We start from the raw sequence: 27,779 nt of genomic DNA, 5'->3' as shown, positions 1-27,779 counted from the left end.
AGAAAACCGTTACATAAATAGTCATTGCAATCAGTTTTAATTTTAAGAGAATAAAGTCATGATGTTAAAACAAAATCTCATGACATTGAAGTCCTATTTTTAAGAGCAAAAAAATTTAATATTTTAAGTATACAATATTACGGTGAGTGTGTGTTGTGTTGTAACAATAAAGACAAAAAGACCAGCTTTGGACATCAAGCATATATTTTATTTTTAAGACCAAATTCATGACAAGGCAGATTCCATTTTTTCTCCCTTGAAATGTACAAGTTTTGAAAGGTAAAAGATAAGATATGTTGCTCAGTCACATACTGCACTGTATTCCTCTTATGTACGTAGTACTGTATACATCCTATCCCATTAGCAAAGTAGCCACGCAGCACCTATTTGTCTCCAAAATCCTTTTTGCCCGAGTGTGTTTGTATCGGGGCACAATAACCCGATCACCGCATTGTGTCCTAAACGTAATGCAAAAAAAAAAAAAAAAAAATGTTGAAACATCCAATTATTGCAGATCACATACATGAATGTGTAGTTTTGTTGTTGTTGTCGTTGTTGTGGTCTCTTTTGAATCCATGACACAGTCATTAGCAGATAACAGACAGAAGAAAAAGGACACAACACTACTTGGGAGTCTCTATGATTATATACACCAGCTAAATAACAGCATTGGGATGGATGGAGATAACGGCCAAGCCTTGCCTTTTTCCTGACAAACACAATTTTCATAAACCCATCTGAGCTTTTATACCATGTCCTAGATAGCCGTTCTATTAGTGCCCTAAATTGTCTCACTAGTGAGGACAAGGAGCGTACTAGTGCATGGACCTTAAGCTGGATATCAAGGAAATGGAATACATTGTCAAACAGCAATCCTTATGTGCCACCCCTTGTATATAAACTGTTAAATACTGGAGATTATATGACCTTGTCACCACACTAGAAAGCAAGAAATAAAACATGAGAGCGCGTGTGACAACCATACCCCTTTTTCTGTCCGCTTTTGTACCTAAGAGCCCAGCTACTTTTTTTTATTATTTTTTTTTTTTAGCTTGTTCAGAACAAAAACAACAGACATGACGTTTTTACTACACGCCCCAACAGTCCTGGGAGTGAAAATATGGCTTTTCAGTGGGCCTCTCGGCTGGCTTACAAACAAGAAACAAAAGTTCAACACAAGCTGCGTGTGCTGTATGGTCCAACCAAGTTTTAGGGCCACACTGAAGAGAAAACAATACTAATTGTACAGCCAGAATACAGGTGTGATGTCATGAGAAGGAAACAAAAGTTGTAATAATACAAGAGAAAATTCAGATTGTTTTTTAAAAAGTCCCTATAGTTACGAGGAAAATCTGTTGTAATATTCCAACTAAAAGTCCAATTTGTTTAGGGAACCAAGACATTTTTGAGACAAAAAAAGTCATATTTTCATTAGCTAAAAATATGTCCTATTGTTCAAGAAAAAAGTCATAATATTATAACAAAAAAAAGTTCTATTTTCTGCTGAGAAAAGGGTAAGATGTTTTTTAATTATGTAATATTACAAGAAAAAAAAGAATTTGAGGAAAATGTTCTCTAGGGAAGAGAAAATGGTCCTATTTGCTAGAGTGAAAAGAAAAGTTGTACTCTTACAAGAAAGGTAAAAAAAAGTCTTAATCGTATGAGGGTAAAGTCATAATATTAAAAACCAAATTGTATTTCTTTTCAAGAAAAAGTTGTAATAATACGAGAAAAAAAGTCATATTTTTCCAGAAAAAAAGTTGCAATATTATTAATTAAATTTCACAAGAAAATATGTAATATTACCAAAGAAAATGACATTTTTAAGTGTTGTAATAGCAATGCTAAAAGCCATAACCTTGTGAGAAGAACGTTGCAATCTTGCATGAATAAAGATAAACGGAATCTACGCAAGAAAAAAATTCCCAAGAAAAAAAGATGCATTATGAAGGAATAGTCATAATGTGAGGGGGGGAAAAAATCCAGACTTTTTTGAAAATAAAATCATAATGTTACAGTAAAAAAGATTGCAATCTTGTGATAAGTCTTTTTTTTTAATTCGCAATCATAATAAACAAAACTAGGAAAAATATGTAGAAAAAATTTCAATATTAAGAGAGAAAAGTGGAATCCCGCCCCCCAAAGCATATGTTGTTTTTACGAGATATATCATATGCCCTAAAAAGTCTCACAAGGAAGGAAGAGAAACTTTCTTTTTTCAAACCTTGGGTCCTAAGAAAGACAGTGAGAAGGTGTCGATAAAGGCTCTAGCGCCAGCCAAGGGCTTTAAAATAACTTCTTACCTGCTGCCCTCTGTCTGTGAAAAGATGGAGAAGCTGCTTAATTTAAGGAAAATGTAAAAATTAAGTTAAATGAAAGTGAAGTAAAACATAGCAATGAAAGAAAAAAATTATTTACATTCTATTTTAGTAGATGGTATGTTTTATATAGTACAATGCTGTCCAGTGCTATTTTTTCTTGTTAATAAATAGATTAGGAAGAAGAAAAAAAATTCGGAAGGGCTGGAACGGATTAATGGCATTCCTATTCATTTCAATGGGGAAAGTTGATTTGAGAGACAAGTGATTTGGATGATTCAACTGTACTCCCCCCGCCTCCCAACCCATAACATTATGACTTTATATTCATAAGTTGCTGACTTCTTTCTGGTCATTGTGCGATGAATTCATCTTTTCAGTGTGGCACCTAACACTACCAATTGGTATTGTCCAAACTGATTCGGTTGATGATATTGACGTCATGTTCCTCAGCCATGAACAACCGCAAGCTTCCTTCATCCCTTTGCAAGTGTGGATGAGGCGCTTGTTTGTTTGTTTGTTGGTTTGTACGTCTACTTCCTATACATCTATGAACAGCACACGTTGTACGCGACACCGAGGTAAGCTCACTGCACTCTCTGCCACTACTTTGCTGCCGTGTGACTACCTGTAGAAACCCGAGCAGCCTTGAACATTACAACAAATACATATTTACAAACCTTGTCAAGCCGCTCGCCGATGTTCCTGAATACGTGTCGCTGTGCACGGTAAATCCTACAAGCCATGCGTTGGGAGAGTGAATGGTCACTAGTAGGTAGGTAGGTGATTTACATGTCAGAAGAGGAACCTTCAAATAGCTCAGCGCTTTCAGTTTGTCTCGTAGAAAACGGTCAAAGGAACGATTCCATTGAGAGGGAAATAAAATGGGTTTGCTGTTGAACTGAAGAGCCCAGTCTCAGAGGAGCAAGAAGAAGAAGAAGACGAAGAAGAAGAAGCCCTCTGATGGCAAAGTGGGTGAGCGTACAAGGCAATGCGTCTTACTCCAGGTAGATGTCCTCGGTGGGGCAGGCGTACTCCACGTGTTCCTGGTAGTATTCCTGGAAGGCCCGACTAAACAAAAGACAGACCATTAAATGTCTTTGCTGATAATTAGATAAATATTAACACATGTACACTGTCCTTATCGTAAATCTCATAAGATAATGTGGTCATATTTCCAAATTTATCCCATAAGAAATAATAGAAATAAAAATAATCTCTAATAATCTCAGGCGTAAACTTTGTCTCATCATAAAACCTTATGTTGTCTCAATACTTTTTCCCCTATGATTGATTTCTCAATACTTTTAGCCACATGGTGTCCCAATACTTTTGCCCCATTGCCGTGCTAATACTTATGTACTTATGGTGTCCTCATACATGTGCCCTTAATGTGTCCCAATACTTTTGTTGTAATTGTGTCCCAGTATTTTTCTTTTTTTCATATAGTGTCTCAATACCTTTGTCCAAACGGTGCCCCAATACTTTTGACCACCACATGAATAAATCTCTCCACATTAACTTGCAAAAGTGACAAGGTCAGGCTGGTCAAAAGTATTAGGACACCTATGTGGCCAAAGGTATTGGGACACCGTAAAGGCAAAAGTATGTCCCAATATTTTAACATTATGTTTTCCCAATACTTTAATCCATCCTAACAATACACATCAAATTCTACAATGCTTAACTTCTTTTTACACTTGTAAAAGAGCTAAGAATGTTACTTGCGTCACTTAAAACTTGTCCTAAAGCTGTTATGATTGGCACAGTTCGATAAACTTGTTTGCACCAGATTATTTAAAGGTGTTACTTTCACCATAAGAGGAGCTGCACTCACCCAACGCACTCCGCTACAGGTCGCATGGATTCCTGGGAAACAAACACGTGGCACGCAAACCTGCTCAGCATAGGGTGCTTAGTGATAAAGCCAAAGTAGCTGTGCAAAAAGAAGAGCACACAACAGACAATGCGTCATCACCGGCGCATTAGGGACGGCGGACCTCTCCGCTTACCAGTTATTCCTTGGATGACAACCGCAGAAGGAGATGTTCTTCATTTGGAAGAAGTGACTGCATCTGTCAAACTGACGACAGAGAGAGAACCAATGCATTCCATTAAATGCATTTATCACTGTTTGCGGTACCAGAATTCAAATTGGATTTAGATTTTCATTGGCGTTTTTTTTTTTTCTGATAAACCTTATTCCCTGCTGTCATAAAACTCTTTTATGACTACTACACCATGTCAGACTTAAGATTCTACAATAATGACCAACAGCTCACCACAAGAAAAGCAAATATCTATTGTACATCCGCTGTAATACGGAATACCTTTAAGAATTGATTCAATATCCTTGATATCCACATTAAGGTCGCTGTACTAGTACACGCTTTGTCCTCATTAGTAAGAAAATTTAGCATACTAGTACAACCAAGTAGTGGGGTAAAAAAAAAAAAAACATTACTACTAAGAGAGTGAGACCACGTACTAGTGCTCTCAAAACTGAGCGTTGTTATCTTTGTCAAAGTAGGAGTATCATTAGATTGTATGTGTGTACGTCATGTTTTGAACATGACAGTATGGGCTCTATGAGTTCTCCTTACCTCGTCCAGACAGTCGTATTCATCCTCCAGACTCATGATCAGCTTCACTCCTTGCAAGCTGATCTCCAGCTCACACAGGGATGGGGGCCGCACGTGCACCGTCCGCTTCCTGGACAGTGCAATCTTCCACAGAGGAGATATCGTCACAAACAAATACAGAGGTTCTTCGCTTCACTCGAGTGGAGGCGTATCTGAAGCTCGCTTGTATAACTTAAATTCTGGCTTGCAACACAAAGCAAAAAAAATCGACCAAGCCATGGCTCGTAAGTCACAAATTGGTAGGGTGGGGCAAGTCGTAAAGTACCACCGTACACAAACACGTGTCTGTTGTAAGTGTTTGGCAGTGTTTGCTTACCTTCTGCATGGCAGCGCAAAGAATTCCGTTGCCTTGATGTTGAGGGACCTCCACGGAACCCAAGAACTGCACGTCAAACGTCTCTATCCACGCTGGGTTACGTTTCATGGCTGGAAAGGACCGAAGTACAGGTGTCAAACATGGATCTGGCCCTGTACGCCATTTTATGTGGGACACCACAAATGTTTGCCGCAATTTTTCCTGAACTTCTATTCAAAACTAGCCATAAAAATTATAAAAACCAAATGCAGGGGCAATTGTGTATATGGTGGGGCGATTGTGCAAACACTATCATCAGCACACACTTTCTTGGGCCCTATGTTTAGAAAAACCTTGAAACCTTAAACCTTAAAGGCAATCAGAAGTTTTGCGCTTACCCAATATTTCTTTGGAGTGACTGATGACCTCATGAGCGTAGAAGGCGGGAAAGATTCCGCGTTCTCCCGTGCGCATGTTGTAGCCTCGGTACCAGTAATCGTCCTCCTCCTCCTCCACGTACAAAGGGTCGTCCACGTCCAGCTCCAGCTCATCTGCGTGTCTGGGGATAAACCTACAGGGGGATGCTCAGGGATTAGGACACCAGAATCACCGCAGATCAACTACATCAATCCTTTTTGGGATGTCCTCATTAGGGTGGCGGAAGAGCTGGAGCCTATCCCAGCTGCCTTTTGGGCGAGAAGCAGGGTTCACCCTGAACTGATTGCCAGCCAATTGCAGGGTGCATATTTACAAAAAAGCATTTGCATTCACAGCTATGGACAATTTAGAGTCTTCCATGTCTTCAACCTAAGAAGCATATTTTTTAAATGTGGAAGCCCCAGTACCTGGAGAAACTGGGAGAACATGAACAACCCAGGACCTCTCCACTGTTTCAGCCTTTTATCTCAATTGCATCAGACATGATGCATCAACAGCATTGGAAATCGATGTATGCTCAGTGACCATAGGTGTGAATCTGAGTACGAACATTTGTCTGTCCATACATGCCGGGGATGTCATTAGGTAATGTATCTCACCTGTACACTGCCCTGTGTGTTTGGTCCCGCTCCTCTCCGTTGATGGTGCAGGAGAAAAGTCCAAAAGATTCCGTACCTACGTGAGAAACAGACAGGAAGCAGTTCTCCTAGATGTTTAACAATGTTTCAATCATACAAATAAAATCCTATAAGGAATAATATACAAACAAATTAAAATAAAGGCTACCACAGGATGGCCTTCTAAATATCTATTGACAATGTTCACATAATAGTTCTGTGACACCCAAAGATTTCCAAAAAGTTATTAGTGTCGTGTTGCTTTTAACTCACTGGAGGAGCGTGACGTGCTATTGACGAAGACATTGAGGAACTTCTTGGAAAACGGGAGTTCCGCCTCAGGGGAAGAGCCTTCGGATGAACTGAGAAGCTCCGGCCTCACTCCCTCATCATCGCAACAATAGTCCACCTGACCTGTCCCTAAAGGCTCTTCATCGCACAGTGTGGAGAGGTCGCTGTCGTCACTCAGGACAGATGTGCACCTGAGAAGATGAAGGCTTTTGAAAAGTGTCACACTGAAAACTAGCTCCTCCCTGCACATATTTTACAGTCAAGCCTACTCTCCAGTTTACGTGTTTCGGTAAAGTAAATGTTTTTAAAGACTAAGTAACAATAACAAAAAAATCATCTTATAAAGATTATTAATATTTTTAATCAATAAAATTATCCCCCCCTTTCCACTGTTTATTCCCTTAGTCAGCATGCATTTATCGGCTGCCCCGTGGCTGACGTTTTCCTTTTAATTCCCTCTTCTTGAATGATCTATTTATACATTGGTCATCTTTTCAGACACTTTATGCAATCGTTGGGCAGCCTACATGTAAGTCATTCCACAGAGAAAGGATTACCCGACTCACCATCTTACATGTTGATAATAGCAAGTAGAAAGTAAGTTTTAGTGAAAAAAGTACAAATGGAAAGTGCCAATTAGTACCAAAAAGAGTAGTCCTTTTAAGATGTTTATCATATGTAATCTGGACAACAACCTTCCCCTAGAATAATTTAAGGTTACTGCCATAGCATACCTTCGAAGGCTGATAAGTTCCAGAGTTGTGTTCTCATCAACCACAAGTGTATACTTCACAGAGTCGTAGGCCAGTCCTTCGTCTTCACTGGGTTCCTTTGGAGAAAGGTCTTTCTCACACGGTGGAAGCTTTCGGTCAGGGCAGGGATGATCCGGCACAGAGAACTCTGCAGGAGGTGAACCGTCGAGCTGTAAATCGCTACCCTTGTAGGACCGTCTCCTCAAGTCATCCAAGAATGGGTACGAGTCCCCTTGGTCATCTTCTTCGCCATTATCCGTGGAGTAAGTGAGGCTGAAGCAACGGTTGGTCTGAGCAGTGGGTATGTCCAGTGTTAGGCTGTGTTTGACCTCAGTGATTCGTTCAAGGGAAGCAGTTGAGCGACTTGTCCTGGGCTCCGTCTCCCGTCCGATGTTTTTGTCGCTTAGGATGCTCTCGCTAAGGTTCAGAGAATCCAGGTCCGTCCTTCCCATCTTGCATCGTCAAGTCATTATTGGGCTCCTTGCTTTCGTCTCGTCTTTTGGTGTTCTTGGAGAGTTTCTCTGTTAATTTCTTCCCTGTGGTGGAGAATCTGGGAGTGCATGAGGAGTAATCGGTGGTTTCTCTTAAATTCTCTGCACAGTGATCGAGACTCAGTGGTTTGATTGTGTCACTGGTGGGGTTACACATATAGAGGCAAGAGTTCATGGCTACACCTTCATTTGAAGACTCCAAAATCTTAATTCTCTCACCTAGCTCGGCCTTAACGTTTCTGGGCCCTTCAACATCCTTCTCTGATCTAACCATTTCTGAGTCTTCATCAGCAAAACTATCTCCCTCACTAATTTCTGAGGATGGTGAGATGGTATCTGACACAGACACCTCCCTCTTGAAGCACTCCTCAGGACAGCTGATTGGGTACGAGCCTGCTGAGATCATCCTGTTGACCAAGTTGCTAAGCAGCCAGGGTGAGTCTGAGTTTTCACTCAGGTCATCCTCACTTTCCGATTCTGAATCCCCTTCACTGGTTTCATCATAATCATCTGTGGCGGGCATGAGACTGGGTCCCACTGGTAGATAGAAGGAGCGTTTGAAGCACTCGAGGCTGTGATCAGGTTCTATCTTGAGCACCATTTGTCTGGACATGCTGTCCTCGCACTGTTGAGGAGGCAGAGTCTCGTCTGGGTCAGCCTGGTGCTCGCCAGACAGATCAACATCCACGTTCTGCAATTCCATCAGAGCTTGGTCACCATCATACGACTTGGGTAGCAAAACGGGCGAGTCAACGGGGGATGGGGTGGCGATCGTTGGAGAGGGTAAAGGAGACGGAGAAGGTATGGGAGACCCTTCTTTGATTGGGTCAGGCTGGCCCAAAAAGAGAGACTTTTTGAGTCCCACAATCCCACTGTCCTGCTCTAACTCTGTATCCGGATCCAGTTCCTGGTCTGATGTGGGTGAGCTGGCCTCCTCGATGGAGTTGGTGAGATGAGAAGAGCGTCCACTGCTGCTATCATCACTAGTCAGGTCGAGCTCAGTTTCTGAGATAGACGAGATCATATTCGAGTGCACGGGACCTTCACAGGCAAATGCTTTGTCCACTTCTTCATCAAGCTCAGAGTCAGAACCTGGCGAGCTCAGTTCCTTGTCCAGGTCTGAAGTCGCATAACCTTGCTGGTTCATGTCTGCTATCCCAGGGTCTGACGACGGAGAGTGGGAATCATGAGCCAAAGCCACCAGACTTGCCAAGGCAGGAGAATCTGAACTTTTGGACTGGTCAGAAGCCTCTGAGTGATTGGAGGCTACACAGCTGGAGAAGGCGGCCTGCTCATAGGGCTCAATGCATGGAAACTCCACATATGATGAAGGATTTTCCTTGCTCACCATATCATATGTCTCCTTGCACATGAACTCAACTTCAAAGTCCTTGTCGAGCTCGTCATCAGACAATGGGGTGTCGGCGCCATCATTGCCTCCCAAAGGAGCAGTCGATGACAAGCAGTGACTGGTTCCCTCTGGATCCAGGTCATTCCCTGCTTCCGTGCCAGACTCGCTTGTGATTGTGTACGTGTCTGTGGCAAGCCGGTTAAGGTGTTTGTGGTTGTGGCCGTTGTTGAGATCGTGGTCCACCTCTGTGTCGGAACACTGGGAATGCTCATCGACAGAGGGTACTCTGGTGGGGTGAACTGAAGGATTGGCCTTTGTTTGGATGACATCCCCAGGGCAAGGATGGGACTTAAGTTGACCAAATGAGCCTGAGAAGATAACATTAACAGAGAAAAATAAATTACTTTAAAGGAAGAATATCAGATGGTGTTTGGAATTATGCATAGGTGCTACCATGAGATCAAATGGGACACAGCTAACAGTAATCTGGTGATGGGCATCACTTTAATGTTGGATGGAATGAGTTCTAAACTAGCTGGGCAGGCCTTCTTTTCTGTTACCGTATGCAAGCCTCTCCCGCCTGTTGCCCTCCATGTCAGAGAGGAGGGGCCTGTGAGGGGAATGGCGGTTCCCACCTTCCCCTGCTTGTTTTGCTGGAGTACCCTGACTCTGGGACCCTGGGGGCTCGAAAACCGATGAGGCTGGACACTGGCCTGTCACGTGGCTACCATCCTCCAGACATGAGCGGGTTGGACTCGTGCGGCCTGGAGATGGAGTACAAGTTTGTAATGAATGAAGAATAAGAATTATAATTCATCCATCCATCCATCCATTTTCCGAGCCGCTTCTCCTCACAAGGGTCGCGGGCGTGCTGGAGCCTATCCCAGCTATCATCGGGCATGAGGCGGGGTACACCCTGAACTGGTTGCCAGCCAATCGCAGGGCACATACAAACAGACAACCATTCGCACTCACATTCACACCTACAGGCAATTTAGAGTCTCCAATTAATGCATGTTTTTGGGATGTGGGAGGGAACCAGAGTGCCCGGAGAAAACCCACGCAGGCACGGGGAGAACATGCAAACTCCACCCAGGCGGGACCGGGGATTGAACCCGGGTCCTCAGAACTGTGAGGCTGACGCTCTAACCAGTCGGCCACCGTGCCGCCAGAATTATAATTCATAGCATATATTTGTAATAGATGAAAGCAAATCTAATGATGCCCTAAGGCTTTTGCAGGGTAATTTATAAATCCATTCATCCATCCATCCAATGTCTGCACCACTTTATCCTCATAAGGGTCATGGGCATGCTGGAGCCTATCCCAGCTATCTTCGGGCGAGAGGCGGGGTACACCTTGAACTGGGCGCCAGCCAATTGCAAGGCACATATAAACAAACAACCATTCGCGCACGCATTCACACCTAAGGGCAATTTAGAGTCTTCAATCAACCTACCATGCATGTTTTTGGGATGTGGGAGGAAACCGGAGTGCCCGGAGAAAACCCACGCAGACACGGGAATAACATGCCAACTCCACCCAGGCGGGGCCTGGATTTGTAACCCAGTCCTCAGAACTGTGAGGCAGATGTGCTAATCAGTCGACCACCGTGCCGCTAATTTATAAATATTAATCCAAAATTAAATAGACAGCAATGAATGGGTCTTCGCACCATGGCAGATCTTTGAGACGATCATTCAACTTCAGGCATGGGTACTTCAGACTTTCTTGTGCGTTCTGTTCATATAGACATGCCTACCCAATTTTGTGTTGTTGGTGAAACTGGTCTCCATCCATCCATTCATCATCCATCCAGTCTCTGTACTGCTTATCCTCACTAGGGTCGCCGGTGTGCTGGAGCATGTCCCAGCTGACTTTGGGGAGAGGCGGAGTACACTCTGACCTGGTCGCCAGCCAATAGCAGTGCACATATAGACAAACATCCATTCTCACTCACTTTCACACCTATGCACAATTTGGTCTTGAATTAACCTTGTTTTTGGGGGTACCCAGCAAAAACCCACACAGGCACGGGGAGAACAGGCAAACTCGAAGCCCAGATTTGAACCCACGACCTCTGAACTGTGAGACGGCTGTGGTAACCAGTCGGCAAACATGCCGCTTGAAACTGTTGTCAGGAGCTGATTTTTTCTTACGTTCCAGGGCACAGGACTGAGTAACTTTTGGAGTGTTGACTCTGTTTGAGGCCCCCTAAGTCACAAAACCTAATCTCACCCTGTGAAATGGGGTTGCGCAACGATTCCTGCCAGCTTCCTTTCTTTGGCGACAGACTGCTGTTGTTGTTGAGAGAATCCTAATTACAAAAAAAAGGACGGAAACTTGGTTATGCATCAGAGGTACTTATATAGAACGTACAGTAGGTTGTGTATGCGAAAGTGTACCTGCGACACAGCCGCGGTGAGGTTTAGCGTGGTGGGTCTGCTCTTTAGGGTGCCGAGAATTGGCGAGGGGGGAGGCGACACTGAGGGAGATGGCGGCGCATCGGGGTCCACTTCATCCTCTTCCTCCTCCTCTTCATCGTCCTCATCTTCGTCATCAATCATTTCAAACTCCTGGAAGTCGTCCTGGAAGGAGCACACCGGGTGGTGCATGTCGTTCTTCTCCAGAATGAGGGCATCCTGGGACAAATAGCGGATGGTATCAAGTTGATACTTTAGCAGCACATTTGGGAGTATGTGTGCTTATTAAAGTGCCTTCTGCGCCAAAAGCAGGTACAATAGAAAAAGTTCTACCATTAACCATATATAGTAAACCCCCCATACATTTGCAGTTCAGCATTTGTGAATTTGCTGTTTTTTTGTTTTGTGGGAGAAGCTAACCTCATTATTTACTTAAAATGCCTTATGTTTGATGTTTTTTGCTCAAGCCAAAGCAATGAAAATATGACTTTCGTGCTATCAGGTGGAATCTTGGTGTTGTTGTTAGGTGTTGTCACCCATTTTTTTCCCGTGTCATGTGTGGGCTTTCATTTTAGAAACCATTTAAGATATTAACCATCGTTTGATATTGTGCAGCCAAACCATGAAGGCGTTTTGCAAACAACAAGTTCACTGACCAAAAAGAATGTGGGTGAAAAACAAAGAGCCAGGGAGGTGGATCAATTTGACATGCTGCTCAGGTTTCATAAGCTTTACGGGAAGGCCCAATGAACAGACCACACCTTCATCCCCACATTTGAGTGCACAATCTATTAAAATTCAGTAGTGTAAAACTGCACTGCATCACATTGCGAGTTGTTTCTAAAACTCACAAAGCAATGACTGGCGACCAGTCACAAATTGTATTCAAGTAAGAGTACTGTTGCTTTAGAATATGACTCAAGTACAAAAGTAGTCATCCAAAAAAATTAAATGAGTAAGACTAAGTATTCAGTGAAAAAAGTAACAGGCTACAAACGTCAGAAGATGAACGTCAAATAAACACATATATCAAATGGTAAATTCAGTCCGTTGTTTGTTCTGCTGTTTCTGCCAAGCATGTCACTTTGAAAACATTGCTTCTGGCTCCGTTGGATTGGTGAAACAGTGTCACGTGATTCCGCCTCGAGACAGAAGTCTTTCTTACAAGCCAAAACAAATACGTTTGTAGATCGCATTTATCAAATAAAGCTACATAAGTAAATGTAACTATGTAAAAGTAGCATGTTACAATGCCAGCTTTTTAGGATGGAGTGTCTTTTTCTCTGTGACCTGAAAAGTGGACGGACGGATGGATGCATGCTAGAGCTAGTCTCCTGTGCAAGTGACTCACTACTGCTTTTAGGGAGAGGCCCTGTGTACATCTGGTTCTGTGTCTCGAGCTCGCTGGAAAGGCAGATGCTCCATTTCACAACATAACTCATCATCCGCTCTTCAGGGAACCTTACATACCCCATATGGACATACGTATTGGGACATAATCCGTCGTTTCCCCTACAGCCTGAAGAGGACCTATTATAGAAAATGTACTTTATAATTGCTTGTGTACAAAGAGTTGGGTCTCTGGACTAGTGATGGACACGGCAGTTCTTTTGAGTGGACTGAATCAGCGAGCTCAGCCACCGACCATCCTTCTGCGTCCCCTGACGTCCAGCTAGGCTCTCGCCGGCCGGCGCGACTTTTCTGCTTTCCACCGCGGGGGACAGCATCGCTGACACCAGACCCTGCCCCCCGGGATGCTCACTCACCTTACTGTTATTGTCATCTGATTAGTGGAAAGCATCTGAATGTCTAGCTCTATAGGTTTAATGTATTATTATAATTATTATGAAATAAAAAGGTTTAATAATCGCATTAGAGACAGAGCGAATGATATGTATGTGTACGTATGTACATTTATTATTCATTTACATTTATTTTAAATATGCGTGCTTGTTTTCATGTGCTTGACTAACTCAACATGAACCGTTAGCTCAAAGAAACGGCTGCTACTGAAATCTATCCCCGCGATGACGTCAGGACTTGCGGTTAAAATCACTCAAGAGTACGTTCACGGCGTAGTACGCCGTTCCTTGCGCAAACGAATCACTCATCGTACTAGTACATCGCTCCTTAGCGGATCACAAACGATAAGTTCAACGAACGAATCACTCTTCAGCTCTTAGGTTCCTCAGTACACCAGTTCACTGAACGAATGACTCAGTTCAATTAAGTCCCTCCCCTGATGAATCACTCTTCAGTTCTTCAGTTCCTCAGCACACCAGTTCACTGATTTGAATAACTCAGTTCAATAACTCAGTTGACCCTGCCAGGGGCATAAAGTCCAAGACAACTTAGCTTGGGATCTTTGGGACACACACACGCCTCCACCATGATATGGTGACGGCTCAAGGATGGGCTTTTTTGTGTGTGTGTGTTATTGTTGGTGCTATACAATATACTGTACAATTATTTGTTCACTAATTATTTGTTTGTTGGTGCAATACAATATACTGTACAATTATTTGTTCACTATTTTGTCTGTCAAAGCATAGCAACGCTAGCTGCAGTAAAATGTGTACGGCACTTGTCGGTTTCCAAAATAAAACCATTATTTTCGACGAGTTTTACATACAGTAAGAGTTGTTTGGTTTTGCAGGGTTAGAAAATGCAACATCGAGACACCGTGATAAGCAGTCTGCGGGAAGGCGTGGCTCAATGTTTTTGTCTCAATGGCGCTTGTCTGCTTTTCCATATGAACAAGTCACATATGTTCAAAACATCTGGACAATACATACGGCCACCGTCTAACAAAACAGACAAGGAGAGTTTTGATTACTTATTAGAGCCGAAAAATGTAACATCATAGCCACTGGCGGAGTCAACTTCACAGACATTTGTGGATTTTGATCTCTATTTTTACACAGACAGAAACAAGAAATAGTTGATCAGGATTAGAGTCTGCACGACGCAGCAGTTTTCTCTGGCTCTCACCCTGCTGTCTTTTTAATGGACCAATCAAAAGCTCTCACATCACAATCCTGCTGACACCGGCTTTATGTGCCACACAAACACTCGATCCTTTCCCAGGAGAGCAACAAATCCTCATTCTGAGCTGATATTAACGCGCTTGTGCTCGTCAAAATCCTCATTCCCTGTCCCTCTAATAAAAGCCACAGTAAGGATATGCAAACGATACATGTCTTCATGCCTCCGCTGCGTTGCGAACCTGCCACTGATCCCGAGGATGATCATAATAACAATAATGGGTTCTGTCAGGATGCATTTGTTTGCATGGCCATTAAAAAGGCATGAGTATGAATAACAACTGTGTATCTGCGAAAAAGGGGACATATTATTTAAAACGGACTTTTTAATGTGATACAAATAGTTGGTGTGTCTTTAAAGTGCCTGTCCACACATCCAATGTAAAATCAAACAATCAAGTAAATCTTTTGTTGTGTGACTCTTTCTGAAAGCAAGTTCTTCAGAATTCTGCTGGACTGTGATGTCACAGTGGGGGTTGTTTACATAATACTGCCCACACACCGTGTTTCTCTGCCCACGAGTTGGGCAAAGATGTGCCATTTTCAAGCGACGGCCAGACGAAGAGCCGCCATCAGACTACACTGTCTGAAACACTATCATGTCAGAACCACAAAGTAAGCAGAGCTGCATTGAGCTTTGCTGGCTGGATGCAAAGATTAGCATTGGCTAACAGCGTTAGCTTCTGATAAGTGGCGTATACTTGAATATTTTTGTTTGGCGATACTCTGATCGGATCTGCTACACTAGCCGACAAGTGTCATTCGCCATCTTGGTAATGAAGTGCTGCCTCCAAGAGTGAAAATATAATCCATGCTTTTACTGCCTTGTCGGGCTCACGTGAACTTTGCAGATTACACTCGCTTTTGTTTTACACTCAATAACAAACAAACCCCTATCTCCACCCCCTGACGTCATGCGAAAACCAAACTCCGCCCCCTCAAAACAAATGAAATATTATGACAGAACTGTTTTAATTGTATGTCTCCTTTAATCAATACCACTTCCCCAGATCCTTTACCTTAACTAACACAAGCACAACAGGATCGCTTCACGGTCAAGCTGGTCGATCATTTGACAGTGTTTTATATATTTCCCTTAATTGATTTGTGTTCTTCAAAAGCACATCGACAGGGGAGCATCCCTGGACAGAGATCAGTTAGCACAAATTGCTCATGCACGTAGGGAAAGAAAAAAAAAAGTGAGCACAACTTTTAGATATCTAATTAGAAAACCCGCCAGACTAATTTTATGTTTCTGCTGTAGTCCAGAGGGTCGTTAGATGGAAGTTTGAGAACCATTAAGACAGTCAACGTCTTGTAATCATGCAAATCAACCAGGCAATTCAGACGCGACAAAAATAAATACGGCGAATCCTCATACCTTCCAGACCGATCCGCAATGGGTGAACATCTGCTATATAGTGAAACTGGATACATTAACATAAACCAGTTTCATTTGTTTGTTTGTTGTATCATTGCACAAGTTCCTTTCAAAGGGGCAGACGTGCACAGATTAAATCCTGAACCCCCCAAACTAATTAGAATAAATTGGGTCTGAAAATAGGGGTCAAAGGATAATCTCACTCTTTAAGGTTGGCTCTACTGTCAACAAAAATCACAACACGTTACGATCATCACCATTTGCTGAGTCAGTGCATGGAAGAGCGACTGCTGCAGGGCTCTGAAGTGACGACATGCGAAAATCCAATCCGAAATGTTGTGTGCGTGACATTTTCCTGTCTCGCTTTTGTCGCTCTTATTCCTAAATGTCGTTATGGAGGTTTGGGGGCAGCTGGCTGAGTCCGATCCAGCTCCTGTCAGGAAGATGGATCCCTCTGGGCTATGGTGGATCCTGATTTGTTTTATTCAGGGGGGCAGGCTGATGTGTATGATTGCGTGTCATATGCACAATGCACGAATTGTACATCAGGAGATTCAATCTCTTTCAGGCCTCTGCTGGATTTTGTTGGAAGTAAAAATATATTGCACAAGGCTAGGACGTGTTCTTTCAACTTAATGTGGGAGAGGGGGAGGAAGGGTTAAAAGTGCTCAAAAGGGAGGAAATTAGTGCAAAACGAGGGAAAGAGGTGGATAGAAGGATGGAGTTGAGGAAAGAAGGAGAGAGGAAAGGAAGGAAAAACAAAGAAGGAGAGCGGGAGTGAGAGTGAGAGAGGAAGAAGCAATGAGTTGGGGAAAGAGGGCAGAGATTGCCAGGAGAAAGGAGAGCGGGACTGAGGAGGTAGATGAAAAGGATATAGGGAAGGAGGTACGGAAGGAAGGAGTAGAAAAAAAGGGGGTAGAGAGGGAACGAGATCAGACACAGAAGAGGACCGAAAAGGATCATAGGACATGAATGAGGAAAGGTGTTAGGACATGAAGGAAGTAGGGAAGGAGTGAACATGAAGAAGGAGGCAGCGAGGGAAGGAGACAGGAAAGGAAAAAGGAGGTATGACATTAAGAAGGAGGCAGCGAGGGAAGGAGCTAGGACACAAAAGAGGAGGTAGAGAGGGAAGGAGGTAGGAAATGGTCAGAGGATACCCCTCACTGTCGAAAAAAAATTGCGTCCGTGGTCGTCTGCCCTCTGCTGCAGTCGTGGCTGTGAGCCGCCGAAATAAAACATTGACACACCAACACCACATGATGCATGCAGAGTCAGGATATGAGAGGAGGCTTGTTAGGAAGGAGCTAATTGAGGATGAACCCGGGATGATACAGCTAATGACGCAATTATAGACACATTCACGTCCTCATAGCGCTTCTTACAACTGGTGTCAACATTGAACCGCTTAAATCATCATTGCCAGCCTCCTCTTGTAACAATGTCGTAATGCAATGGAATGAATTTTCCATATAGTTGAGGTCAGCCATCAAGTGTGAAATTACACATACAAGTAAACTTTTGTTATTTGACTATTTCTGGAAATGTGTCTGTGAGCGAGCGCTTCTGAATCGTGATTGAAGTTTTGTTTTTTTTACCCGTGACTTCCCCACCATTGCTCATAAGAGGTCCAAATTAGGATTTACAGAAACGTTATTAGCCTCACCTTTTCATAGGGATCCGAGTCGTAATTGAGGCCGATCCCGCAGTCGTCTGTGATTTCGGAGAGATCTTCATCGTCAAACTCCTCCAGGCTGATGTCGTGGGCTGGTCTAACAAAACACGGCGGACACACAACAGTCAGCACATTGCAGCATAAAATATCTTGGTTGTACTTGAAATGCAAGGATGCTGTGCAATGAAGAGTCAGGTTTGCATGGAAATTGGTTGAATTGTTTTCATGTTTTCAATTATTCAGTAAAATGGATGCCAAAAAAAGATTAGGTTCGCTGTCGGGACTCGTGACAATTAAATAAATGATCTATTCACATGGATTATGTTTTATGGTTGACGGGATATTTACTCCAAAAGCCCCCTTCTGCCATTTAGTGTGGGTGAGGATGACTACAAAAATGCATTCTTAAAAAAATATTTAAAAAACGTTTTTAAAAAAGCATACCGAAAATCACTTTTTTTTTTAAATCAATTCCATCATGCTACATTGCAATGTCTTATTTATTTATTTATTTAATTTTTTTTTGCATTAAAGAAAATACAAACCAAAAATGCCTCCCACAAATACCAAAATTACCACAAAACAACAAGAACAAAAAACAACTTACAAGCCAAAATTAACAAAAAATATACCAAAAATACAAACCAAAATGATGTTCTGGAATTCAGTCAAGCTACGTTGCTGTGTCTTTTTGCATTAAAAACACAACAAAACGACCCCAAAAATTATAAACCAAAAATCTATTTTACCATTCTGTCAAGCTACATTGATGTGTCTTGTATTACCTTAAATAATACAACTAAACTACAAGAATATAATTTTCTTTTTAAAATACAAAGAAATGAAAAACATAAATAAACAAACAAATCTTCAACAAAAAAAAATAGAAAGCAAAAATTCCTAAAAACCTATTCTGGAATTCGGTTGAAATACTTTTCTGCATTGTATTTCCTGCATTACAAAACACCATAAACAAAACTACAACACCCCAAGAAATAAAACAACAAAAATACAAAAACACAAAAATATACAAGTAAAAAAGTGAAGACCAAAACTACAAAACAAAAATACAAAATATAAACCAAAAATCTAAATTGCAGTTCTTTCTAGCCACTGTACATCATCATCTTTTTTGCATTAACAAATTCAAAACCATGCCACTACTTTTAGCCATAAGAGCTGTTGACAAGTTAAAAAGATGAACCGGAAGCGAGTTCATCAACTCGCATTCACAAGTCACAGCAAGTGAAGTCCATAAAGTTAATGTCGCGTGTAATGAGCCATCGTCGTTAGCCTCAAATTCAACGGTGCCACATTAGCTGCGGCGCGCATTCGTTTTCCACAGCAGCTGCCTTGCAATTGTGTCACAAGGAAATGCTGCATTGCAGTACTGGTAATCGGGAGGGAAAGACACTGCGCACACTGTGCATGGAAGCTTATGTTATGCACAATGTCACGGAGCAAATGCTCAAGTGAAAGTTTGCAGGTTTTAGGATGTCACTTTCGTACAACAATGGACAATACAGTGTACAACACTCAGTTTTCAACCCAGCTGATGAGCACGATTGAAGCAATTCCAGTGCTACTTTGGCTTGCAAGTTTCATTTGGGCTGTGGTCAAGCTTGAAATTCAATTTTTATATGAAGTTACGACATTATGTAAAATGTAAATAAAAACAGAATAGAATGATTTGCCCCCCCAAAAAATAATAATAAATGTATCACTTTGAACATTAAATATCCTATATGTATTCAATTGAGGTTGAAAAGAATTTGCAAATCATTGTAATATTTTTTTATTTACATTTTACACAACGACCCAATTTCATTTGAATTTGGGTTTGTATATGATATGTCAGTAAATTGAATCACAAGTCTAGTCAGAGGCAGCAGAAATTAAACTTGTAAATCAAGGTCGTTCTGTAATTGCTTTGTTTATTTTGGATTAAGGACCTGAGACTCAGTGCTAATAGGACTGCAAATAGTGATTTAAATTTGTATGGGTCTATCAAAAATATAAACCCCAATTTTTTTATTTTTTTGTAGTAATTACTACATGTCCAAATGAAGCTAAGATTAATAAAAATGTCAACCTCCAGCACTGATACAACTCTCACTTATTTGTAATGCAATATTGCGATTAAAGCACTGGCACAGGCACTGTGTGGTGTGTGCTTTACAACACCTTCCAAGTCCTCCCAGGTTCTGTTGGATGGATTCAAACTCTGCCAACGTGCGTTGGCGTCAGTACGGGCTCTGCGGGACACACAAACTGGCTACCAAATGCCTCATCTGTCAAATTGTGTGTGAAAGTACACATTGCGACTCCCAGAAAAACCGCTGGCTCATGCTGAGAGATGCCGTCGAAATAAATTATTCAAGACCAGAATGGCGCTTAAAAATGATCAAATAGCAGGAGGCAGCGTTAGCAGTTGGTCAACATACTGTAAGCCTTTTTCGCACGCTGCATCCGAAGCGTAACAGGAGATCTTGCAATAAGTCACCCTTGCTTTTTACACAGAACCAGGCGAAGGTCGGCTATTGCCACAAATGAAAGCCACGTCCGCACTGCCAAGCGTTTTCCCGTGTTCTGTGTGCCACAAAAAATGGAGGCTTGAAGTCGGCCCGCGAATTCCCTTCTTCCAAAACAGGATACAGTCGCGCCTCAAGATACGAGTGACCCTCTCCTTACGTGTTTTTTTTAAGATACGAGTTGTCATTTGGCCGATTTTGTGCTTTGACTTGAGAGTAAATACTGTATTTGAGTGACAAGTGATCCATGGTGACAGTGAATTAAACTCAACTCACTTCACAACAAGCAGCAGTTGAGAAGATTAAAGCATCAAGCTGTTTATTGCCACTTCCAGTTTAAGTTTACTGTCAAACTAAACATATGTAAAACAAAGAGAATTACACCCTGTGTATGTAAAACAACCACATCACTTTGCCATAATAAAGTCCATTTAGCTTAATGCTAACACACATTGCGAAATGCCTTAAAAGGGCTTACGCATTACATTGCTCAGCATCGTCCTATCTCGCTGACTTAGCGATACCGTATGTTCCGTAACAAAACCTAAATTCGCAACACGCTAATCTTTTGATGACTCCGAAAGCCAGAAAAAAGTCTGCAAGCTCTGTATTTCCTGTTCGGGCTCCAGTACTCTGGGATGGCCTACCTGCGGTTATTAGAGCTGCTACCTCTGTAGAAAGGTTTAAATCCCGACTTCAGATTTATTTTTACATTTTGGCATTTAGTACACATAGGCCTGTTTTACTGCCGCTTCCCCTCTCTCCTCGCCAATCCTCTGAGAGGGGGTTAGGTGGCGATGACCGAATCTGAGGCTGTTGCTGCACGGATTCTGCAGTGTTGGCGCAGTGTTGTGACGCTTAAGCGATGTATATTTGCACACAATTGGTGCATCAACACACGTAGACAGACAATTTAACAAAACTCACGGGTATATATTCTTTATCCTCACAAAAGAACGACAAATATTACTGTAGCTTATTGAGCAGTTGTGACTGTATTCCTCATCTATTTCCGTATGTCTGTATTATACTGCCCCCAGGCGGCAGATGCGCACGCAATAAAAGGAGAACCACAATGTCCATTGAATTGAAGCAAAAAATGTTGCAAACGTTGTTTCAATTTTTTACATTCTATGTAATTATGTCATTTCTGTATGTTTTTATAAAGTACATTATTATAGAGTGCTAGTTTTTGCGGGGACAAGCATGGTCATGGAATACTTAAACTTGTATCTCAAGCCACCACTGTACTGTATAAGAGTCTTCTCATGATAATTGTCTCCATCAAGATATTAACTACAGATGGTTTAAAAATGTTTTAATATCCTGTGTGGCATTCAGAAATGGATGACTAATCCTTGATTAACATTTCAGAGAAAAGGGAAAGTGAACTTTTGCAGGTACTTTTTTTGCAAGTGCAGATCTCACGCCTGTGTTATGGTACCCTCTGACCTCTGTATGTCCTCTATTCCAGTAGAGGACATCCATTGTTCAGTATGTACAGTATGATTGTTCTTATGCTGTTTTACTTTTTCACTGTTTCGAGATTCCTTTACGATGTTTCAAAGACCAACAGGTGCATGCGGTGCTGGAAATTGGCATGTGCGAAGTGTGCGACCGCACAGGGCGGCACTCTTGGGGAGGCAGCACTGGATTTACAATAGAATACCTGTACACTGTAATATAAAGTTGACGATCACGCATTATTTGTACCACCTTGAAAAGTTGAAAAGTTTTTGTCAGCTCCATGAAAAAATCGGATTTAACAAAACAATCTGAATTGGGTTTTATACCCCTGCAGTGTGAATTTAGCCTAATAGAAGCTTCTCCCCCTCACTTCAACATGGTTCCTTGGCAACAAGATGCCACAAGATTTCGCCAAAGCACTGCTTAGACAGTGCTTTTGCGCCATCATGTGGCATCTTAAGGTACTTCATAAACAGCACAAAAAGAGGGAATAAAAGTGAGTTTTTCAGCGAAATGTGGAGGACAGGTTCCCCCTGAAAATTTTAATTTGCAAGTAGCGAATTGAGAATACTTGGGTGAACACTATACATTTACATAATGAATAAACTAAACTTTCCAATTTCCTATTGATGCCACAAGATGGTGCCAAAGCACTTTGTTCTATTAGACAGAGATACGGCCTAACAAAATGTAGCTCCTCCCCTCAATTCAATAAACTTGCAAGGCAGCAAGATGCCACCTGATGGCGCCAAAGCAATATTTAACAGTGAACATGGAAGTTTTTCAGCGCAGAACAAAGGGGTAGGTTTCAAGAAAAATCTGCTAGTTCTCAAAGCCCGAACCTCAAAAGTACACTGTACTTACAAAATATCATTAACTATAAATATTAAATGAAAGCAAGAACCACGTGTGAATAATAAATAGCGCAGCACCTGGTCCACGATGACGTCGTCGTTTTTAAAGAGCCAAGGACATTTATTTAGGGAGTCATTCAGGAGATCAATTTCGCAGGCTTTTCACCCTGCTGTCACTCTCCACTAATGCGTACACACACACACACTTGAGTCATGCCTTTCAACCTAATGAAGGAGTCCTTTTGTTGAGCTTGTCCCATTATACCAGGTGAGTAAGAGCACACGGCATACATTAATGCCATCAAATGATCTAATGTCATTACTATTCTTGATCATATTCATGAAGAAAATATGAGGGGTTGCATTCAAGGACCCCTATGTCTATTTCTCAGTCTGACCTAAGTGTCTCTGAACAAATGCATCAATGGTACAGCTTCCAAGCCCCTCCTTGCCACAACAATAACCTCCAAGCAGACTGCATTAAGTACACTAGACATATCACCCATTTTGTCAAATTTGGTCTCATCCATCAACAGGAAATACTCAACCTAGACACTTTAGTAGGATTTGGACATAAAGGTGGCATGTTTGGAAAATAAATGCGCCGCTATTAGTAGAAATGAACTAAATATACCTTCTGTTTTATGACTAACATTGTTGTACTGTATTCGCATTGTTAGTAATGTAGATTCAAGTTGTTGTTTTTGGTTTTACACTATGCATGTGCCCGTGCGTGTGTGTGTGTGTGTGTGTGTGTGTGTGTGTGTTTCCTTGGTTTACTTTTGATGAATTGACTGATCGAAGCAGAAAGATAGATATAAAATGCAGTACAGCGGCTCATAAAATGGATGGATGGATGTTAAATAAAAAATAAAAAAGTCCTTAACCAGGTAAAATTATTCAAAAAACAACAAAACAAAATATAATGCTGACATTTTTATAAAACCTCTCTATTTACATGTACTATAAACGTGCAAAATAAATAATACATTAATCGCTACACTACTAATATACTAATTATTAAATTATTATTGTATATATTATTATTTACCTTATTTTACAAGAAATATACATCCATCCATCCATCCATTTTCTGAGCCGCTTCTCCCCACATGGGTCGCGGGCGTGCTGGAGCCTATCCCAGCAATCATCGTGCAGGAGGCGGGGTACACCCTGAACCGGTCGCCAGCCAATCGCAGGGCACAGAAACAAACAACCACTCGCACTCACATTTGCACCTACGGGCAATTTCGAGTCTTCAATTAACCTACCACGCATGTTTTTTGGGATGTGGGAGGAAACCGGAGTGCCCGGAGAAAACCCACGCAGGCACGGGGAGAACATGCAAACTCCACACGGGCGGGGCCGGGATTGAACCCCAGCATAATTTTTTAAAGATAATGATCATAATAATGATAATTATGATAGTAATAAAAAATGAGTAGTATTGGTTTCTAAAATATTACGAATAACTAAAATAATGACATGTAAAAGGAACTAATCTCCTAACCAGCTGAAAATTAAAACAAAACATAATGCATTTTTTGGCAATCTCTTAATTTACATTTATTGTTGTTAGGGTTAGGGTTATTACAAAAATAATTACAAATAAATGTTTCTAGTAGGGAAGTGTTACTCTTCGTCACAAGGGAAATAAACTGGCTATAATAAGTATGCAGGGGTGTGCAGACTGGCTCAGAAAGGTCTACACACCCCGGTTCAATTGCCAGGTTTTGCGATATTAAAATTTTTAAAAAGCAATGAAACCAAAAGAAATCATTTCAAAACTTTTGCCATCGTTATTGTACAAGTTTGCACACCCTCTTATAACTGGATCAAAATGAACCAATCACAATCAAACTCACGTTAAATGGGAGTCAGTAGTAGTAATAATACAGAAATACAGTACATGCCAATCACCCTTGTAAAACAAATGTAAAAATATAATATCGGTTTTTTTTCATCAGATTAAAGACTTGATTTGTCAAAATGAGTTCGCGCATTGTTACGTAAAGCAGATTACATGATAGGTGCGTGTTTTTGTCCTCATTCGTCAGACTGCGCATGTTGCACAACCGAATATTGCAATGACACAACAATAGTGATTGCATTTGACATTATGACCATAACATTTTTGGGCCCGATATGATTAACAGCAGAATGGCCAATCATCTGTCGCTGCGGCGTGAGGTCACGTGTTGCCGAGTAGTAATGATCAGAACGCATGTCGAGATAAAGCTGCAACGTGAAACTAAATCCCTCAAAAGTGCACAGTAATGGATAACAAATCCTTCGGGGTTGCTAATGTGATTCTGTGTGCGTGTGATATCAGACATTTAAATTATTTCTGCTGCCCTAATTATTAATAAAGTAATAAAAAATATATATATTGGGTTGTTTTTAGTTGCTTTGGGCTTGGGTTTCAAGGTCAAATGGAAGGAAATGTTTTCAATTATATTGTTTGGCGCCGGCACGGTGGAGACGGGTTAGCACATCTGGCTCACAGTTCTGGGAACCGGGATTCAAATCCCGGCCCCGCCTGTGCGGAGTTTGCAAGTTCTCGCCGTGCCTGCGTGGGTTTTCTCCGGGCACTCCGGTTCCCTCCCACATCCCAAAGACATGCATGGTAGGTTAATTGGAAACCCTAAATTGCCCGTAGGTATGAATGTGAGTGTGAATGATAGTTTGTTTCTATGTGCCCTGCGATTGGCTGGCGACCAGTTCAGGGTGTACCTCGCCTCTTGCCCGAAGAGAGCTGGGATAAACTCCAGCAGCCTGCGACCCTAGTGAGGAGAAGCGGTGAAGAAAATGGATGGATGGATGGATATTGTTTGGCTTTGGAGGCACGGTGGAAGACTGGTTAGCACATCTGCCTCACAGTTCTGAGGTCTGGGGTTAAAATCCCAGCCTCGCCTGTGTGGAGTTTGTATGTTCTCCCCTTGCCTGTGTGGGTTTTCTCCGGGTACTCCGGTTTCCTCCCACATCCCAAAAAACATGCGTGGTAGGTTGATTGAAGACTCTAAATTGCCCGTAGGTGTGAAGGTGAGTGCGAATGGTTGTTTGTCTCCATGTGCCCTGCGATTGGCTGGCGACCGGGTGCAGGGTGTAACCTGCCTCCCACCCGAAGATAGCTGGGATAGGCTCCAGCATACCCGAGACCCTAGTGAGGATAAATGGTACAGAAAATGGCTGGATGGATGTTTGGCTTTGTCCAGCACTCTGCACATCAATACACTTATGCACCCTATATGAAAATTGTAAATGTAAAATATTGTTTCCTCAATAAAATACAAATAAATTCTCATAAGATTCTTGATTTTCTTTTACTGTGCTACCACTTTATTCACATAAGATTACGAGTACTGTATATCCCCAGAGAGACTTTTTTTTCCTCATTAAAGTACGACTTTATTGTCATAAAATTACAGCTTTATTCATGTGAGATCTGAGGACTTAAATAATGTGGAGTAAAAAAAAACAACATTACATCTTCACGTCATTATAGTGAGAGCTATTTATTTCTCATGTACCTAATGATTCGGGTAACCAAAATATTAGAAACAGCTCTAGACCACTGCAGTACAAGCACAATTGGTACATTGCATTGTCTATGAGCATTATTATCTGTGTAAAGGTGTCTTTTTCTAACATTATTTTATTACTTGGAATCATTTTTTATTAATGTTTGAGATTATATTTAAATGATTATTGACAATATTTGAAATGATTGTTATGGAAATGTTTCTTTTAAATTCTTATTTATAATAACATTTGCAGTTGTGATTTCAACTTATTGGAAACATTATTTAACATTATAACACAAATTGTTAAGTGATATGTTTTTTATATTAAGGTCTTTAAAAATATTATCTGACATTATATCTGGATTCCTCTTTGAGATGATGCATTTTTTATATACAGCTCTTGTGTTGGATCATTTGTGATTTGAAATTATTTCAAATGTTATCTGACACCATTATTATCTTAAATCGTATTTGACATGATTTATAGTATAATTCGGTTGTCTTAGTTTTAAAATGTTAACTCACACCTTGATTTATAAAATAGTATAAATTGAGTCGTGCTTAGGGAGGTATTTTGCATCTGGATTTTATACATTTTCTCAATCATAATCCTAACTGTGCATCCACCTTGCGTTTGAAATCAACAATTTAATTATATGATTAATTTTTGATTTTTTTTTATTTTTTTTTTACATCCTCGGATGCCATTGGCTTGTGCAGGCGTCCCTGACGTTGTGGCCTGTCTGTTGCACTGCATGACCAATTCCAAGCAGCTCAAAGAGCGAAAGGAGCCATGCATTGTAATCATTCTGTATGGATTACTGTTCCTAAGTAGTGCACCACCCTGATGATGATGATGATGATGATGATGATGATGCCTGCATCCCACTCACACTCGTGTTTCAGGCATCATCATCACAATCACTTTGCGGGCGCGATCAGGGCGTGGGCCTCGATCCACAACACCGCAAGGCCACAGCAGCAACAGCAACAACAACAGCACCACTCTCGTTATCCACCTTTTGTTGTTAGTTCTAAAAACAAACGTGAATTAATGCAGTGCGCCATCTTCCTTGAATTGCATTACAATGCAGCTTCCCAACACCCCCACCCCACGCACGCAGCACCCACGCGGCGCATTTTCTTACCTGCAGCCCGGAGGAGAGAGGGAGTGGAACGTATTGAGGGAGAACATCTCAGCCCGGTCCGCCATCTTCTCTGACTCAAGAGGAGCCCACTATGTCGTGGAGACGATCGCGGAGGCGAAGGAGCAGTCCATCCAAGGCGAGGACGTTCGTGATGGCTTCCCCCCCCCCCCCTCCACCCTCCACCCCCTCTTTCTTGTTCAATCGTGGATGTTGCGCGTGCACCAGGAGTCGAGCATTCACGCAGAAGGGACGGGAGGGAGAGAAAGAAGGGGAGGGGAGGGAGGGCCGTCTCGGTTTAAATAATCTGCATAGAACAGGAAGAAAAGAAAAGATCCCGAGTTACGATCCAATACGTCCGACGAGGCGTCTGTGCTACCACCCCCCCCACCCCCCCCCCCCCCCAGCCGTGCACACAGGACGAGGATGGAGAGGATGAGGATGATAATGCTGCCGGTGACACACAACGGATGCTCGCAGGCAGCAGTGCGGAGACAGGCGGGGGCAGGGAGGGCGGCGGGGGCCGGGGGACAGCGTCATTTA

General features: G+C 41.9%; 1 protein-coding gene across 1 annotated transcript; it reads right to left on the bottom strand.

Annotated features, from left to right (window-relative positions):
- Window positions 1-195: 195 nt before the first annotated feature.
- mapk8ip2 (mitogen-activated protein kinase 8 interacting protein 2) lies at window positions 196-27,779 on the bottom strand. The gene is given in 15 exon segments (XM_061677676.1): window positions 196-3,389; window positions 4,156-4,254; window positions 4,331-4,401; window positions 4,922-5,044; window positions 5,277-5,386; window positions 5,654-5,826; window positions 6,293-6,368; window positions 6,584-6,792; window positions 7,336-7,796; window positions 7,798-9,563; window positions 9,756-9,959; window positions 11,434-11,512; window positions 11,601-11,837; window positions 17,707-17,812; window positions 27,240-27,779. Coding segments are annotated over 15 exon segments (3,852 nt in total). The 5' UTR covers window positions 27,305-27,779; the 3' UTR covers window positions 196-3,316.

Source organism: Phycodurus eques, chromosome 5 (assembly GCF_024500275.1).
Source record: "Phycodurus eques isolate BA_2022a chromosome 5, UOR_Pequ_1.1, whole genome shotgun sequence".
Lineage (NCBI taxonomy): Eukaryota > Metazoa > Chordata > Actinopteri > Syngnathiformes > Syngnathidae > Phycodurus > Phycodurus eques.
Note: the sequence above shows the minus strand (reverse complement) of the source record. Positions and strands in the feature narration are given on the sequence as shown.